This window comes from Microtus pennsylvanicus, chromosome X, assembly GCF_037038515.1.
Source record: "Microtus pennsylvanicus isolate mMicPen1 chromosome X, mMicPen1.hap1, whole genome shotgun sequence".
In the NCBI taxonomy this organism is placed as follows: domain Eukaryota; kingdom Metazoa; phylum Chordata; class Mammalia; order Rodentia; family Cricetidae; genus Microtus; species Microtus pennsylvanicus.
In genome coordinates, this window is record NC_134601.1 from 132,391,745 (window position 1) to 132,405,829 (window position 14,085).

At 42.3% G+C, this 14,085-nt stretch overlaps 1 protein-coding gene across 2 annotated transcripts in view; it reads right to left on the reverse strand.

The window, feature by feature from the left end:
* Positions 1-2,566: 2,566 nt before the first annotated feature.
* Clcn5 (chloride voltage-gated channel 5) overlaps positions 2,567-14,085 on the reverse strand; it is a 155,900-nt gene continuing 144,381 nt past the window's right edge. For both annotated transcript variants that reach the window (XM_075956755.1, XM_075956754.1), the window contains 6 exons: positions 12,558-12,638; positions 11,787-12,329; positions 9,714-9,900; positions 7,834-8,232; positions 7,477-7,693; positions 2,567-5,333 (listed from right to left, as the gene is read on the reverse strand). In XM_075956755.1, the coding sequence (XP_075812870.1) occupies positions 5,243-5,333; positions 7,477-7,693; positions 7,834-8,232; positions 9,714-9,900; positions 11,787-12,329; positions 12,558-12,638 (1,518 nt within the window). In that variant the 3' untranslated portion in view covers positions 2,567-5,242. The remainder of the gene's footprint in view (positions 5,334-7,476; positions 7,694-7,833; positions 8,233-9,713; positions 9,901-11,786; positions 12,330-12,557; positions 12,639-14,085) is intronic.

The window sequence follows — 14,085 nt, forward strand, 5'->3', positions numbered from 1 at the left end:
GACAGATTTTCTTTGGCTACTGCGACTGAAGCCAGCCCTACAAATGAGCTTCCTACAGAGAAATTTCCACGGTGCCCATGGGCTGGATCCTGGCCCTTCTGGTCCTCCTGGCTTCAATGGCTCACCCAATAGCTGGTATATTTCCCATGGCCAGAAATGAATGGGAAGAGGTATAAACAGGAGGCTGGCCTTGGTCAAATATAGAAGAGTCATCATCATGACATTATAGTCACCCTTTGGTGACATGACCAAGATGCTGTCAGGCCCAATTCCTTTCTGGCCTGTACCTGGATAGCAGCATAGCTTCAAAAGACAATTTTCGAGAATAAAATATTAAACATATAATTTTATCTTGAATGGAATACAATTTAATCATCACACAGTCCCAAAGGACCAAATATATAGTAAAAAAAAACAAAGTAAATATTTATATAAAAAGCTGAGTACTAAAAAGGCAGGACAATGGAGAAGAAAGAAAAGTGAAAGGCAAGAAAGTGAATGGAGAGAAAAGAATCCTATATTCTGAGGTACCCCCTCTACTCGACAGCAAGTCTGAACATTCCCACTTTGATTAAAAAAGAAATAAAACCACCACAGGTCCTGCCTTCTTCCCCACTTCACTAAATGACGTTTTTCGCACTAAATCCTAAACTACCCCAAATCCCAGCACATTTGGACTAATACATAATACAGCTAAAGCCCTCGCCACTCCCAGTAAGAATTGCTGGCTTTGGCCTCTACTGTGGAGTGAGCAAACTGCCAATGGCCTCATCCGGAGGAGTTTCCGTTCTCTATTCTCGGGATGAAGTTCTCCCTACCCACCAAAGTCCATATTCAAACAACATGCTCATAAAAATGGGGAGAGATTTGAACTTAGGATATGCATGGTAGGGGGAGCAAAAGAAGCGAGGCAGAGACAGACTATGTTTCTGCCTTCTATGTACCATCATAGTTTCTCCTCAGAAAGGCCAAACTTTAGTCAGGGCTTTCGCTTGACAAGTGTGCACACACAGGCCAAAGACCCTTTGGTAGCAACTTAGAGGTAGGAATTTTTGACTGTAAGGTTAGGCTGGGCAACCTGATAGGCCCCATGCAAAAAGAAAAACAAAGAAGGAAGGAAGAAGAAGGGAAAGAAGAAAGAAAGAAAACACATCACATCCCTCTTGGAGGATTTGGCAAAATCATATTAACATCATGGAAAAACTCCTTTTGTTCCCTTCCTCTCTTCATAACTTTGCCCAGATGCAGATGCTTAGGAATGAGAATGTGGCCAGCATATGTATAGGGAGTAGCTTAAAGTTGCTAATACACATTTTCCCAAGACCCTCTCTCCTTAGAACAAATGGCTGGAACCGAAAACCAAAGCCCAGCAATTGCTCAACCCTGCTGTGCCCACTCATATCCAACCTTACACAGCTCCTGAGCTGCAACGGGAGAAAATAGCTTATTTTTAATAGAGAAGAACATGGTAGGGAGGCTTAAAACAAAAGGACCTTTGTCCTCTAGACCCTCAGACAGTATGTTCCTCCTTCAGTAAATGTCTTATGTTGACCCTTCCCACAAAACTCGACTGTCCTGGAGCCCAATGGTGCTTTGAGGCTCTAGCTCGGGAATCCTGGACTTGAGGATGATTTGCTTTTCTCTCCCTTTGAGGCACACAATTAAGTTTTTTCTGCCCACATCATGCCAAGATGCACGGACACTGGGACATGGGATGGCTTTCTTCATACCAGCTGACGCCACACACATTTTGGTAAGCAGGTCTACCATCATTTTCAATAGCTCCCACACCCCCTAAAGGAACCCAGATAATCCGAGAGGTGGTTGCAAAGATTAAATTAGATTAAATGTGAAGTCGAGCCTACACATTTAGTGACTGAGCTTGTCAGAAAGGCCCCTGCTCTTCCTGTAAAGAGTTCAGAGTTAGACTTTAGTGCCAAAACAACTGGCCTGTTTTACAGCTAAGCCAGCAAATTAACCGTCTGCTCTGCCAGCTGGCCAATTCAAAGTACTATCAACTCCAACTAACCCACCAGAGGGGCTCTGTTCTGTGGACCACAGCAGCTCCACGCTGCAGCTGGGCTGCGCCAGGACACTGGGGCCAGAAAGGGGAGGGTGTAGCAATGTGGCTGCTTCTCACAAACATAAGTAGACGTGATCTTTAACAGCTATTATTTCACACTGCCAGTCCCGTTTGTTATCTCTAACTGAACTCACTATGCTCTCTCTAACCTACATTAAAGTTCTTTCCATTGAAGGTGTGGAGATAAAAAAAATTAGCAGTTAGACTTTTACAGATCCATGAATTCCCTTCATGGCTAGATTTCCTTCAGATCTATTTCCTTCGAAAATTCACACTCTTGAGGCATTTATTGGTGTTCTTCTGGAAACGCTTTCCTTATAGCAGGCTATTTTCTTTTCCAGTACCAAAATAAACTTGTCTCAATTCCTTTGAAAATCTTAAATTATCCAGTATTTTACCATTGAGGTATGTAGTCATTTGAGGCCGCTATCAGACTTTTCTATATTGGCTTTTTTTTTCTATTTTCATTTTTGTTTTGTTTTTAGGATTATTTAATTGGTGAAATGGAATGAAGATGACAGGAAGAACTCCCTTTACCTCCAGAGAAAAACCACTATGTGTCCAGGTGCCAGGCTAGCAATCTTGTAGAGTACTCCAGTAAGAACGAGCCAACCATTGAACTAAACCCTAGGATTGGACAGACAATGGACACCACCCCCTACAGCGATCTCTAGCATACAAGCTGCAAGGATTCCTGAGAAACTGAGGTTAATGAATGGTATTTCTAAGGAGTGAGGTATTAAAGGGATAATATTATCAATTATCTGGAGGGCCTATTGGTGCTTAGCATCTAGACAGTATCATTCGCACAGTGTTATCTGATTTTCTTAGATTTAATCTCTGAAGTAGCACCTTAACACTGGCTCGTCTGTGTACAAGGAACAAACAAAAAAAAAAAAAACTAGAAGGCAAACAAGATGCAATCCATGTCACCGCTGCTCTATGAGACATGACCAAACCTTTCCTTGCCATCAAAGACCAGACACAATAACGTTTCCTGCTTTGCAAACTTCAGTGAGGAAAGCTCACTAATGAAATAGGTACTGACTGAACCTGAAATACACAGACAAGAATTCTGGTCTCCATGCAATACACTAGGTGGTCAGGCAGAGTCTCTTCTGATACAAAGAATGTGGTGGCACAGAAGGCATAAGACATAAAGTCACAGAGCCATGATTATGATACCATGTACCCCTTTTCATTAAAATGCCAGAACAATATATTTAAAAGGAGAAACTCTGGTGGCTACCTTGATACAGTCCAGATAAAAATCAAACTATGCTTTGACTACTCAGCCCTGGATAATACAGGCATTTCTGATCTGGGAACGATAAGAACTGGGAATTTAAAAAAAAGTCCTTGACTTGGGGATCAACAACTTTTAAAATGAGGTACACTGAGTTGCTTGGGAGGGGTGGGTTACACACAGGAATGTGCCAAGTGCTGTTGATTCTGAGCTAGAGGGACAGCAGGAGGCATTGGGGACAGACTTGTAAGATGAACAAGGCTGAACTCTCCCCCAACAGCGTGGCCTCATTGCTATGGGCAGCTGAGACTGAAATGGTGGCAGCAGCAACGGGGCCACATGGCAAACAAAAAAGTGATCCCTCTAGTGTAAGTGCTGCGAGACTGCCGGGCCTTAGCTTACGATTTAACTAGCCCTACTTGTTAACTGTGGTCATTATTAGGAATGATTCGCTAAGCACACTGCTCCATCCTAAAGAGGATTCGGTGCTGAGAAAGCGAACAGAATGGAGGGAGAAAATAGTAAGAAATGAAAGAGTGGTTGGAATGCTGGCAGTGGCTCTTTAATTCCACCAGGTGCTTCTACAATGTGATTTTTCTTAAACTGCCACAGCTGTGGTAGGAAATTGAGACAGGCACCTTGTTAACTGGGTACAAGCACCTTAGGTGTCATCAGGCCTCATCCATCCACCTAGGTTCTAGGACGGCTCTGCAGCTTGCTCAGATCTCTAAGGACGGTACCTCCAGGTAGCTGCAGTTGCCGATCTTGTTCCAGTTCCGCCAATCCATGAAGGATCTCGAGCCTACGCTATGCTCCCAGGAACAACGGCCTGTTCTGCATACTCCACACTGGGGCGAACACAGGTGTCCAGTTATCTCAGTACTGGTGCTCTTTTCAAAGGACTGCATCGGGATGCTGCCGCAGCCCCGAACCGTCCCTGCTTTAGCAGTGTTCAGCCTAGACTCACTTCCATATACTGTTCCTACTTATTCCAGAAGCCTAAAGCACCATCATCCATGAAGGTGGCATCTGGGTAAGAGATTTGCTTAGAACTTCACAAAAATGTGAAGTTCCCAGTCACCAACTTTGCTCAGAACTTTAGCTTCATTTCAAGAAAACCGGAAGGAATAATTCCCAGCTACTAACAAATTCCTAACAAAGTCCTTGTCTACTAGCTGGCATTGCCATTTGGAAAATTAGCCTTTAAGCAGCCAAGGAGAAAGCTCTGTAACTTAACTTTGTGTACTTCAAAAGACCAGGACGAGCAGGCTCTAAAGGTCAACCCCTCTACTTCACTGGGAGGAGACTGACCAGAGCAGCACTGTCTTCAATGAAAAGGTAAACGTAACAAACTAAAAACGCTAAATACTGTAACAGGAATAAGAATTGAACTGAATCTTCACAGTCTAAGAAATGCCATTGCTATTTCCTTCTGGCTTTCCTTTCTGTATCTTGAAAGGCAAAGCCCCTTAGTTCACACTTCATCTTCCACCAATGACAGTTAAGAGTCCCCCCCTCCCAACACATGACTTTTGCATGAGTTTCCTGCAGGCTATATATCAGAATTGTTGGAATTTTTCTTGCATAGTTTTCAGTGATTGCATATTGGCTAACAATTAATTTTAAATTAAAAAAATATTTTAAAGAACAAACATAATTAAACCATAGCGATCTTGGTTACTCTTTCATGAACCCTTCCTAATGCAGTATCCCATAAGCCTAACTGTATTTTCTCCTAGAGAGATTAATTCCCAGAAATTATGTAGTGCAACTGGTTAACTTGTAGGAAACAGACAACACACTAATATGACGTCACCATCCAAATACGGGAAATGTGTTTTGGGTACCCAGTTAATAAAATATATCCATGGTCCGCAATGTCCTTGTTTTATATCCAAAACAACCCCGGGATTCTAGTTGAAGAGAATGGAATCAGGATCTTGGTTTGCCATCTGTGCTATGTGCTTTAACACATCCTTTTTGGTAATGATTCCAAGTAAGCGCCTGAAAGAAAAACACACAGAACAAAACCCAAATCAATGTACAGTGAAAATAGTGTTCTTAACTAAAAGTGATGTTGTACTCCCTAATCCTTCTCAACTTTGCCTTTAGCACTAGCTGTACTTGGAGAATGATGAGCTAACAGTAAGATGCATATATATTGCCAAGAAACGGAGCAATGCATACATCCCTAAATATACGACACATTCCCACATCTCTCCTGATTCAAACATTCCTCTCCAAACCTATGCATCTTATCTACTTACTGCAGTCCAGCTCCAATGCTCCACCCTCCCCCAACCCCCCCCCCCACAGCCCTGGTCCTTTGAACGGGTTGCGACTCTGCCCTGCTCCCAGCGATGACATGCCGTTACTTGTTTCGCTTTTGCCCTATGACTTGTGTGTTCCTGACTTCCTTAGAACCATACTCACTACTCAAGGACACAGAAAGCTTTATTCAGCTTCATGTCTCCCCAGAATCTCATGGAATAATTGCTTACATGAGTTAGGGTTTCTGGAAATGCTGAACACACAGCTCCCTATTAAAGAAAGTCTACGTACTAACTTAGCTCTTGGATGTTATTTATAGAGCCACTTCCAAATTTAGAAGCGGGAAGAGTCCTTATAGAGTTGTTAGGTTAACATAGAGTGTTAAAAACAAGAAAAGCCTCCAACCTTCTCCTTAGCCTACACTCTTTCCCAATAAAAACAGCAGGGCTTCTTTACTGGACAAGACATATTCCAGGAATGAAAAAGCCTTGGGCTTGGAGGTTCAAAGACTTGTGATTTATAGGTACCCTACCATCTATGGAAACAGGGGCTGTTGTGTAAGGCAGACTGCACTGAAAACTGGATACTTGTGCTTTGTCCTCAAATAACAACAAGGGGATTATAGGTGTCAAGCACAATAGTCTTCCTTTCTTTTGGAGACAAGAGTCTCATGTAGGCCAGGGTGACCTAAACTCACTCCATAGCTAAGGCTGGCCTTCAACAACTGATTCTCCTGCTTCTACTACCCAAGTGCTGGGGTTGTGGCTCTGTGCTGCCCCTTGGGTCAGCAGCCTTCTGTAACCATGGCTTGGGTAACTCAAGGGCAACTGAGGTCTAGAACAATACAGTAACAGACTTTAATTAAGAGCAGGGGGAACTCCGCAGTCACAAAACGTTTATGACAGGGTATTACTATAATTGTTCTACTTCATGTTTACTGTTTTTACTCTCTGACTGCATCTGGCGTATAAACTAAGCTTCCTCGTGGGTATGTGAAGTTACAGTAACAAACACAGTACATGTATAGGTCACTACTAGCCATAGTTTCGGGCTTCCAGTGGGGATCTTAGAAGCACTGTACGTCTCCGACACCATTCCAGTTTCAGTCATGCCTGTGCATAGCACAGCTCCTTTCTTGGGAGATGAGAAACTGAGTTACTGATAATGGACAACTAGTAGTTTGCACCTTGATATGGGATTCCCCTCTGTATGCTATGAATATGTTTTATTACCACTGGTTAATAAAAAAGCTGCTTCAGTCTATAGCAGGGCAGAATATAGCCAGGTTGGAAGAACTAGAGAGAGAAAAAGTAGGCGGGGTCAGGAGATGTCATGTAGCCACTGAAGGAAACAGATGGACCAGAACCTTACCGGTAAACCATGAACCTCGTGGTAAAATACAAAATAATAGGAATGAGTTAATGTAAGATATAAGAGTTAGTTAATAAGAAGCCCGAGCTAATAGGCCGAGCCATGTTTAATTAATACAGTTTTTTTTTTTTTGGTTTTTCGAGACAGGGTTTCTCTGTAGTTTTGGAGCCTGTCCTGGAACTGGCTCTTGTAGACCAGGCTGGTCTTGAACTCACAGAGATCCGCCTGCCTCTGCCTCCCGAGTGCTGGGATTAAAGGCGTGCGCCACCACCGCTCGGCTTAATTAATACAGTTTCTATGTGATTATTTCGGGTCTGGGCAGCCAGGAACTAAGAAGCAGCCTCCGCCTACAGCACCTCTCAAACAAGGCCCTTTAATCACGTCTACGTTCTTCTTGAAGCTGCAATAAAGGCCTAAAAGTGTTTCTTTAAATTTTGGCCCTCCCTTTTCTCTCTCTATTCAGTTCCTCCCACCATCCAAACTGCCTTTCTTCAAGGGGGCTCACCCATTGTGTGTCACCAGGCACTGGCGCAGTCCCAGCTTGCGGAAGATATCCACGACGATCTCCATTGGCGTAAGGTCTGTCACAGTGAAGGGGCTGAGATCCAGGATGTTCCGAAGCTTCAGGGTAGGAGGAGTGTATGGCGGCATTGGAGGTGAGTGCTCAGTGAAATAAATGATGGAAGTGCTCACAACCCCATCCTGTTTCTTCCGAGCATTTTCTATGCAAAAGGAAGGAAATGAAAAACTGAAAGGCGAAGAGCTAACTCTATTCTGTCCCTTAACCAAGTCCACCTCCCTTTGTCTCCCCGATTCCATGCACACTTACGAAGTTCCTTTACTCCTTTTCTGAAATCCTTACCAATTGAAATAATGAGATCTCTTCGAAGAACAAAGCCTACAAGTCTCTGTGACTCCCGGGAGACTACCACCGGGAAGCCGCTGTAGGTGGTTTCGCTGATGATGGTCTCCACATCCTCCACAGTCATACTGTCCTGAGTAAGGACAGTCAACAAGGGGTCGTTTCTCCGGGGCTTCATCACATCCATCGCCAGAGTCTTATGAGCGAATTCTTCTTTGGCTTCGAGAAAGGGATATCCATTGAGACGAATGTGGGCATCATAAATGCCCTCTCGCCCAAGAGCATCTGCTACCCACTTGCTTGTCATGGCTGCAGCCATCAGAGGCACAATATATTCCAGGCCACCAGTCAGTTCAAACATTATGACAACAAGAGAAACAGTCATCCTAGTCACCCCACCTACAAAGAAAAGACACGGGAATCAAAGCGGAGTCAGGAGAATTGCACGCCTGCTATGGGGTCTCAATGGGAAACGCACTGAACGCGGTCTCAGCAACAATTGTGCAGACGCCAGACTGCATTAAAGCGAGACTGTACAGGAGACATGGCTTAGATTTCTCAAAATAACAAATCAGAAACAGCATTTTAGTTGTTAAAAACTTATTTTTTCCTAACTGTAGATGCAATATACATACACTCATTAGAGAAAATTTTCAAGTTTTTTTCTGATAGAAAACATGTATTTTTACATATGCGAGCTCATATTATGGTTAGTTCCTTATCATACTTTTCTCCCATTATTTGTTTGGAATATTTGGCATTATTACCAATTTAAAATTATATTAACAAAAAAAAGGGTTGGGGCAGCAAGATGGTCACTTGTTGCCAAGTCTGATGAACTAAGTTTTTTTTTTTTTTGGTTTTTGGAGACAGGGTTTCTTTGTGGCTTTGGAGCCTGTCCTGGAACTAGCTCTTGTAGACCAGGCTGGTCTCGAACTCACAGAGATCCGCCTGCCTCTGCCTCCCGAGTGCTGGGATTAAAGGCGTGCGCCACCACCGCCCGGCCTGAAAAACTAAGTTTGATCATCCAGAATTCCATTGGTGAAAAGAGAAACATGAATCTGGCAAATTGTCCTCTGACCTTTACACACAAGTCGTGGCATAGGCTTCTCCTCTCCCGCCACAAAAGAAATGTTAAGAAAGAAGTTTTAAATGTAACATTGAAAGATGCTAAGTGTAACAGAGGCTTTGCGGCCCAGGCCTGCAATTCTAGTTACTCAAATGGTGGTGGCAAGAGGATCACAAGTGCCGGAAGAACTTAGTGAGATTCGATCTTAAAATAAAAAGGGAAACGAAGTATTGCAGTATCGCTCAGTGGTATCTATATAGCACTGGAATATAGCTCAGAGCTTGACTGGTGAGTAGCATGCCTTGGGTTCAATCCCGAGCATCATATATGTGTGCACACACAAATATGTTAAACACAACCGCATCATGTTTAAGGACTGTATAATGTAATATATGGATGGAGCACAATTTATTTCATGATTTCCTTAATGCTCAAATTTAGGTTGGGCTGCTTTTCAGATGAGGTCTTATTATGTACATTAGGCAGGCCCAAAACTTGAGATTCTCCCTGCTTAGTCTCCTCCCAAGGACTGATGGCAAGCATGGGCTACCACGCCTGCCTAATTTTTGTTCCTATACATAATACTGTGATGCACATTTCTATGCAGCTAGTTATGGCCAGATTTCTGATGACTTCCCCTATGTGAGAGATTAGAATTACCTTTCTTAAAATGTCTGGGAGATAGTAAACCAACAAGAAATGGATAAGCATGAAAAAAAAAACACTCTACAGTTCACTGCACTCCTTATTACTTTTCATTTTATGTCACTGGCAGGGTGACTTCTTTGAAGTCAAGGTAAACGTTACTTACCTAAACAGGCTGCAGCCCCAACCATAGCATAAAGGCCAGGTGTGATGCAATCGGCTCCCTGACTACACCAGCTATTGAAGATGCCCCAGTCATGGTGGTAATAAGCCAGCTGCTCCATTCCTACTCCTAAAAGACGGCCCGCTATAGCACCAACAGCCATGCTGGGGATAAAGAGACCAGAAGGGATCTGCAAAGAGAAAGAAGAGGTGTTTAGTGCGGACTGATGTGGTTCCTGGCAGATGGGAGGGCTAGAGGACTGACCCTCTGCGAAGCGAACAGGCCAACGACAGTTTAACTATGCACTATGCTACCAAGTGGCTGCAAAGATCTGTGTAACACTACAGGGACTAGAGGTTCTCTGGGACGTGCAGGCAAGGATGACTTCGAAGAAGCTTACCCTGATTCGGGGGTCCATCAGGCAAGAGCCTGAACTCTCCAGACCAACACAAAACTGGAGGCAGAAATTAGGCCTTTCCCAAAGAAAAAGGAAAATAGATGGAATTTCTTATATACGCAGACATTTCCCCCAATTCTGAATTTTTATCAGTAACAATCTACGCTTTGTTGACTACTTTGTTTTATGCTGGATGGCCTACATATAAGTATTTTTTATAGATGCTCTAGATGCTCAATAATAACCCCAGAAATTAGACCTTATTCTTCCCAAATGATAGACCCCCAAGGTTCAGAGAGGTTAAGTCATTTGCCCAAAGTCAAGAGTTAGTGAGTATTAGTGCCGGGACTTAAATAAAGTGTTCATAATGACACATATATTGCATCCTAACCCATCATTCAAATAAAACAGATGGCAGAAGTTTCCATGTACCTTATAACAACACAACAGAAAATTAAATAAAAATTTTAAAGGAGATACTGGCTATATCTGTATGCTTTACCAAAAGAGGGAATATTCATCTACCTTCCTGCTTTGTTTCTTGATGTCTAGGAACTATTAATATGAAAGAAAGGAAATGATAATAAACAGAATCAGAACAGCTTATGGCTCTTCAATAGCATTTGACATTGAAATGCAAGGGAGTTGGTGCTCTGTGCATCTAAAGATTCCCTTTAAATACAACAATGAAACAACAATGTTGAAATGAACCCAAGAAGCACCCCGAAACTTTTCAGGGTCTCCATCCTATCCCTGGCTCAAATGTCTTTCCAAGGAGAACGGAGGAACAATCGCTAGGGTGGAGGAAACCAATGCTTTTACCAATTCTCTGGTTCTGTTTCTTCTAAAACTTGGAGATTGTAACAGATATTAAAGGTAAAGAGTGACACCCTTTTAAGTAAGAAACAATGATCGTACATACTTATTGAGTACAGCGTGATATTTGGATATATGTATCCAATATGTAATGGTCAAATCAGGATATCTATCACTGAACATTTATTATGTCTTTGTCTTAGGAACATTCAGAATCCTCTTTTGAAATACACAATAAATTATTGGTATTGTCGCTTTACTTTGATATCGAGAGCAGTAGACTTACTCCTCGGATAATTCTACTCTCTAAGTGTACGAAATCAATTTCTGTAGCTTCTTTATGTAACAACATGCTTGGATTATTTTTTATACACGTGGTGTGTGTGTGTAATGTTTGTGTGGAGGCCAGAAGACAACTTTCAGGAGTTAGTTCTTGCCTTTTACCATGTCGGCTCTAGGAAACGAATTCAAATCTACAGGCGTGGTGGCCTGCACTGTTATCTTCAGAGCCATCTCACCAGTCTGTGCTATTTGTTTTTGATAGTTGAAATATCTTAATCTTTACCTGTGAAGTGGATTCTACTTGTTACCAAGTGAACAGGAATACTAACTGGAAAACCACTATCCTTTTTGTGGGGAAAATGCTTGTACACACAAAAAGAGACAATGTTTCTTTTAAAAACTCATTACTGAGACTTGCATTTGACCAAATACAGATATCAGAAATTAGACACAGAGTTAGCACTGTCCACCAAGCTTTTTCTGGGGAAAGCTGTTGAGATTGTAGCTTACTTGGATTTTGCCCGCCAAAGGCCACATTCACACAGCACATTCACACAGAAGTCACCAAAGGGGTTCCTCACCTTCATGCCAAAGGTGAATATGGTAATGACTATTTTCAGGATGAGCGTCAAAGCCAGCTGCCACATGGCACTGTAGACTCCCGCCCCAGCAGGTCTGTCCGGCAGCTCAGCGCCTTTGCTTGTGTTGAAATGGTTCTCATAATCACAGAGCTTGGAGGAGTCCAGAAGGCCACAGTCATTGAATAGCTCAGAAATGAGCTCACTTGTGCTCATCCGGGTATATTCATTGGGGAAAGCCAAGATGGCAGTGATAGCTGTCACAATGAGTACCTCGACGACAGGATACTTGCCCAGTTGTGTGGTTTTACGCTTCCGACACCAGGCAATGTTTGTGCGGATAAACAGAGCTCCCCAAAGGCCACCAAATATGCCTAGCACAATGAATGGCACAAGCTCAAAAAGATGCCATGGGGTGTGAAACTCCACATAAAACAGAACTAAGCGGCTGTTTCCAAAAGGATTGATGGACCGGAGTGTAAATGCTGCCACCAGGGCAGCAAAGAACGAACGCCATAGTGTTTTGAGGGGAAAATAGTAGCTGACCTACAAGACAGAAGGTGAGAAACAAACTTAGTCAGGATGCAAAAGCTGTTTCCAATCAAATGCTAGGGCTGCTGACATTGTACTCAAGGATTAAAACTTTCCAGAAATTTCTGGTAACATGCTAAAGGACCAAGTTAGGCAGACACTCAGGAATTGCAACATACATAGATACTGGCCATGATTTCTAATACAAAGGCATACACATGCTTTACAGAGAGAAGTCATTACCTCTTCCAGGCTGAATAATACTCCACCAATAGGTGCCCCAAAGGCTACAGATACACCAGCAGCCGCTGCAGCTGATAAGACCTACAATCCAAAATGCAAAATCAGCAATAAAATAATATGGCTTTCTTACATTCAATCACATTTTTAAAGTCATGTTCATAGTCACCAAGAATTTAAAATAATAATAATAACCTTACCTGGCTGACCACTTTCACACAAGCAACACGAAATAGACTCTGTGGGTTATAATTAAGTGCGTGTACATGTGTGTGTGCGTGTTTGTAACAACAATAATGGAAGGAAAAGGATACCGTTGATTGAGAAGGAACGAGTGGATCATATAGGAGAAGTTGGAGGGAGAAATGGAAAGGGGAGAAGTGGTGTAATTATATTTTAATTAAAAATCTTAAAAATAAATTCTACATGTTCTCTATCATACAAAGTTCAGTACAATTTCTATTTACTTGGAGAGCAAACACAGTATGCTAGATGTTGAATACAGAAAAAGAGACTTTACTTTGTGATTGAGACATCTTTTTGATTCTAAATTGGGCCCCAACTGGCAGCCTTCCTGGTGTAGCAACTGAACTTGAGTTTGAAAACCCAGATACAGTTCTTTGCAGTGAGCTGTTTCACCTGCATACAGTTTTGTTTCTTTTATTTTTTTAAATTATTGTTATAATCATTTCCTCCTTCTATTTCCTTTATCCATCTTTGCTCTTCTTAAAAATTATGGCTTCTTTTTTTTACTGATTCTTATTACATGTATATATGAATATACATATCTATTCCTAAGTATAACCTGTTCAGTTTATATAATGTTACTTGCATGTATATCTGTGTTTTCAGAGCTGCCTATTTGGTATCCTGTGATCAGCTGCTGTGCTTCCCTGGGGAAGACTATTTCTCCCACTCTCGGCATTCCTGATTTGCATGCAGTTCTTTGTGTAGGGTTGAGGTCTCGTGGGCTTTCCCCTTAGCACATGTTAAGAAACATTTTAATGAGATATTATGGAAGGCTCTAGTGACATAAAAATGAAGTTACAATTTAGAACTGCCTACACCTTGTAGGCTATTTCAGTCTCAATGGTCTATAGCAATACAAATAGAGAAACTAGATTTGTTTATTTGTTTGTTTGTTTGAGACAGGGTTTCTCTGTATAGCAGTCCTGCCTGTTCTGGAACTAGCTCTTATAGATCAGGCTGGCCTCGAATTCACGGAGATCCGCCTGCCTCTGCCTCCCGAGTGCTGGGATTAAAGGTGTGAGCTACCACTGCCTGGCGACAACTAGATTTTTAAAGGCCAGAAGACAGGTGGTAAGGAAAGGCCAGATAATAAAGCACCACAAGGAAAGAGGGGGGAGTGAACAAGATGTGTTAGAAAGGATTGTCTTGTATGTGGAAGTGGAAGCATGGAAAATGTGCCAAGCACACACTACTGCTCATAGAAACTCGCCATTTCCTTGTATACTAGTAGCTGCAGAAAAAGATGGTTTAGAGGCATGTAGTAAAATAAAATTGAACAAAA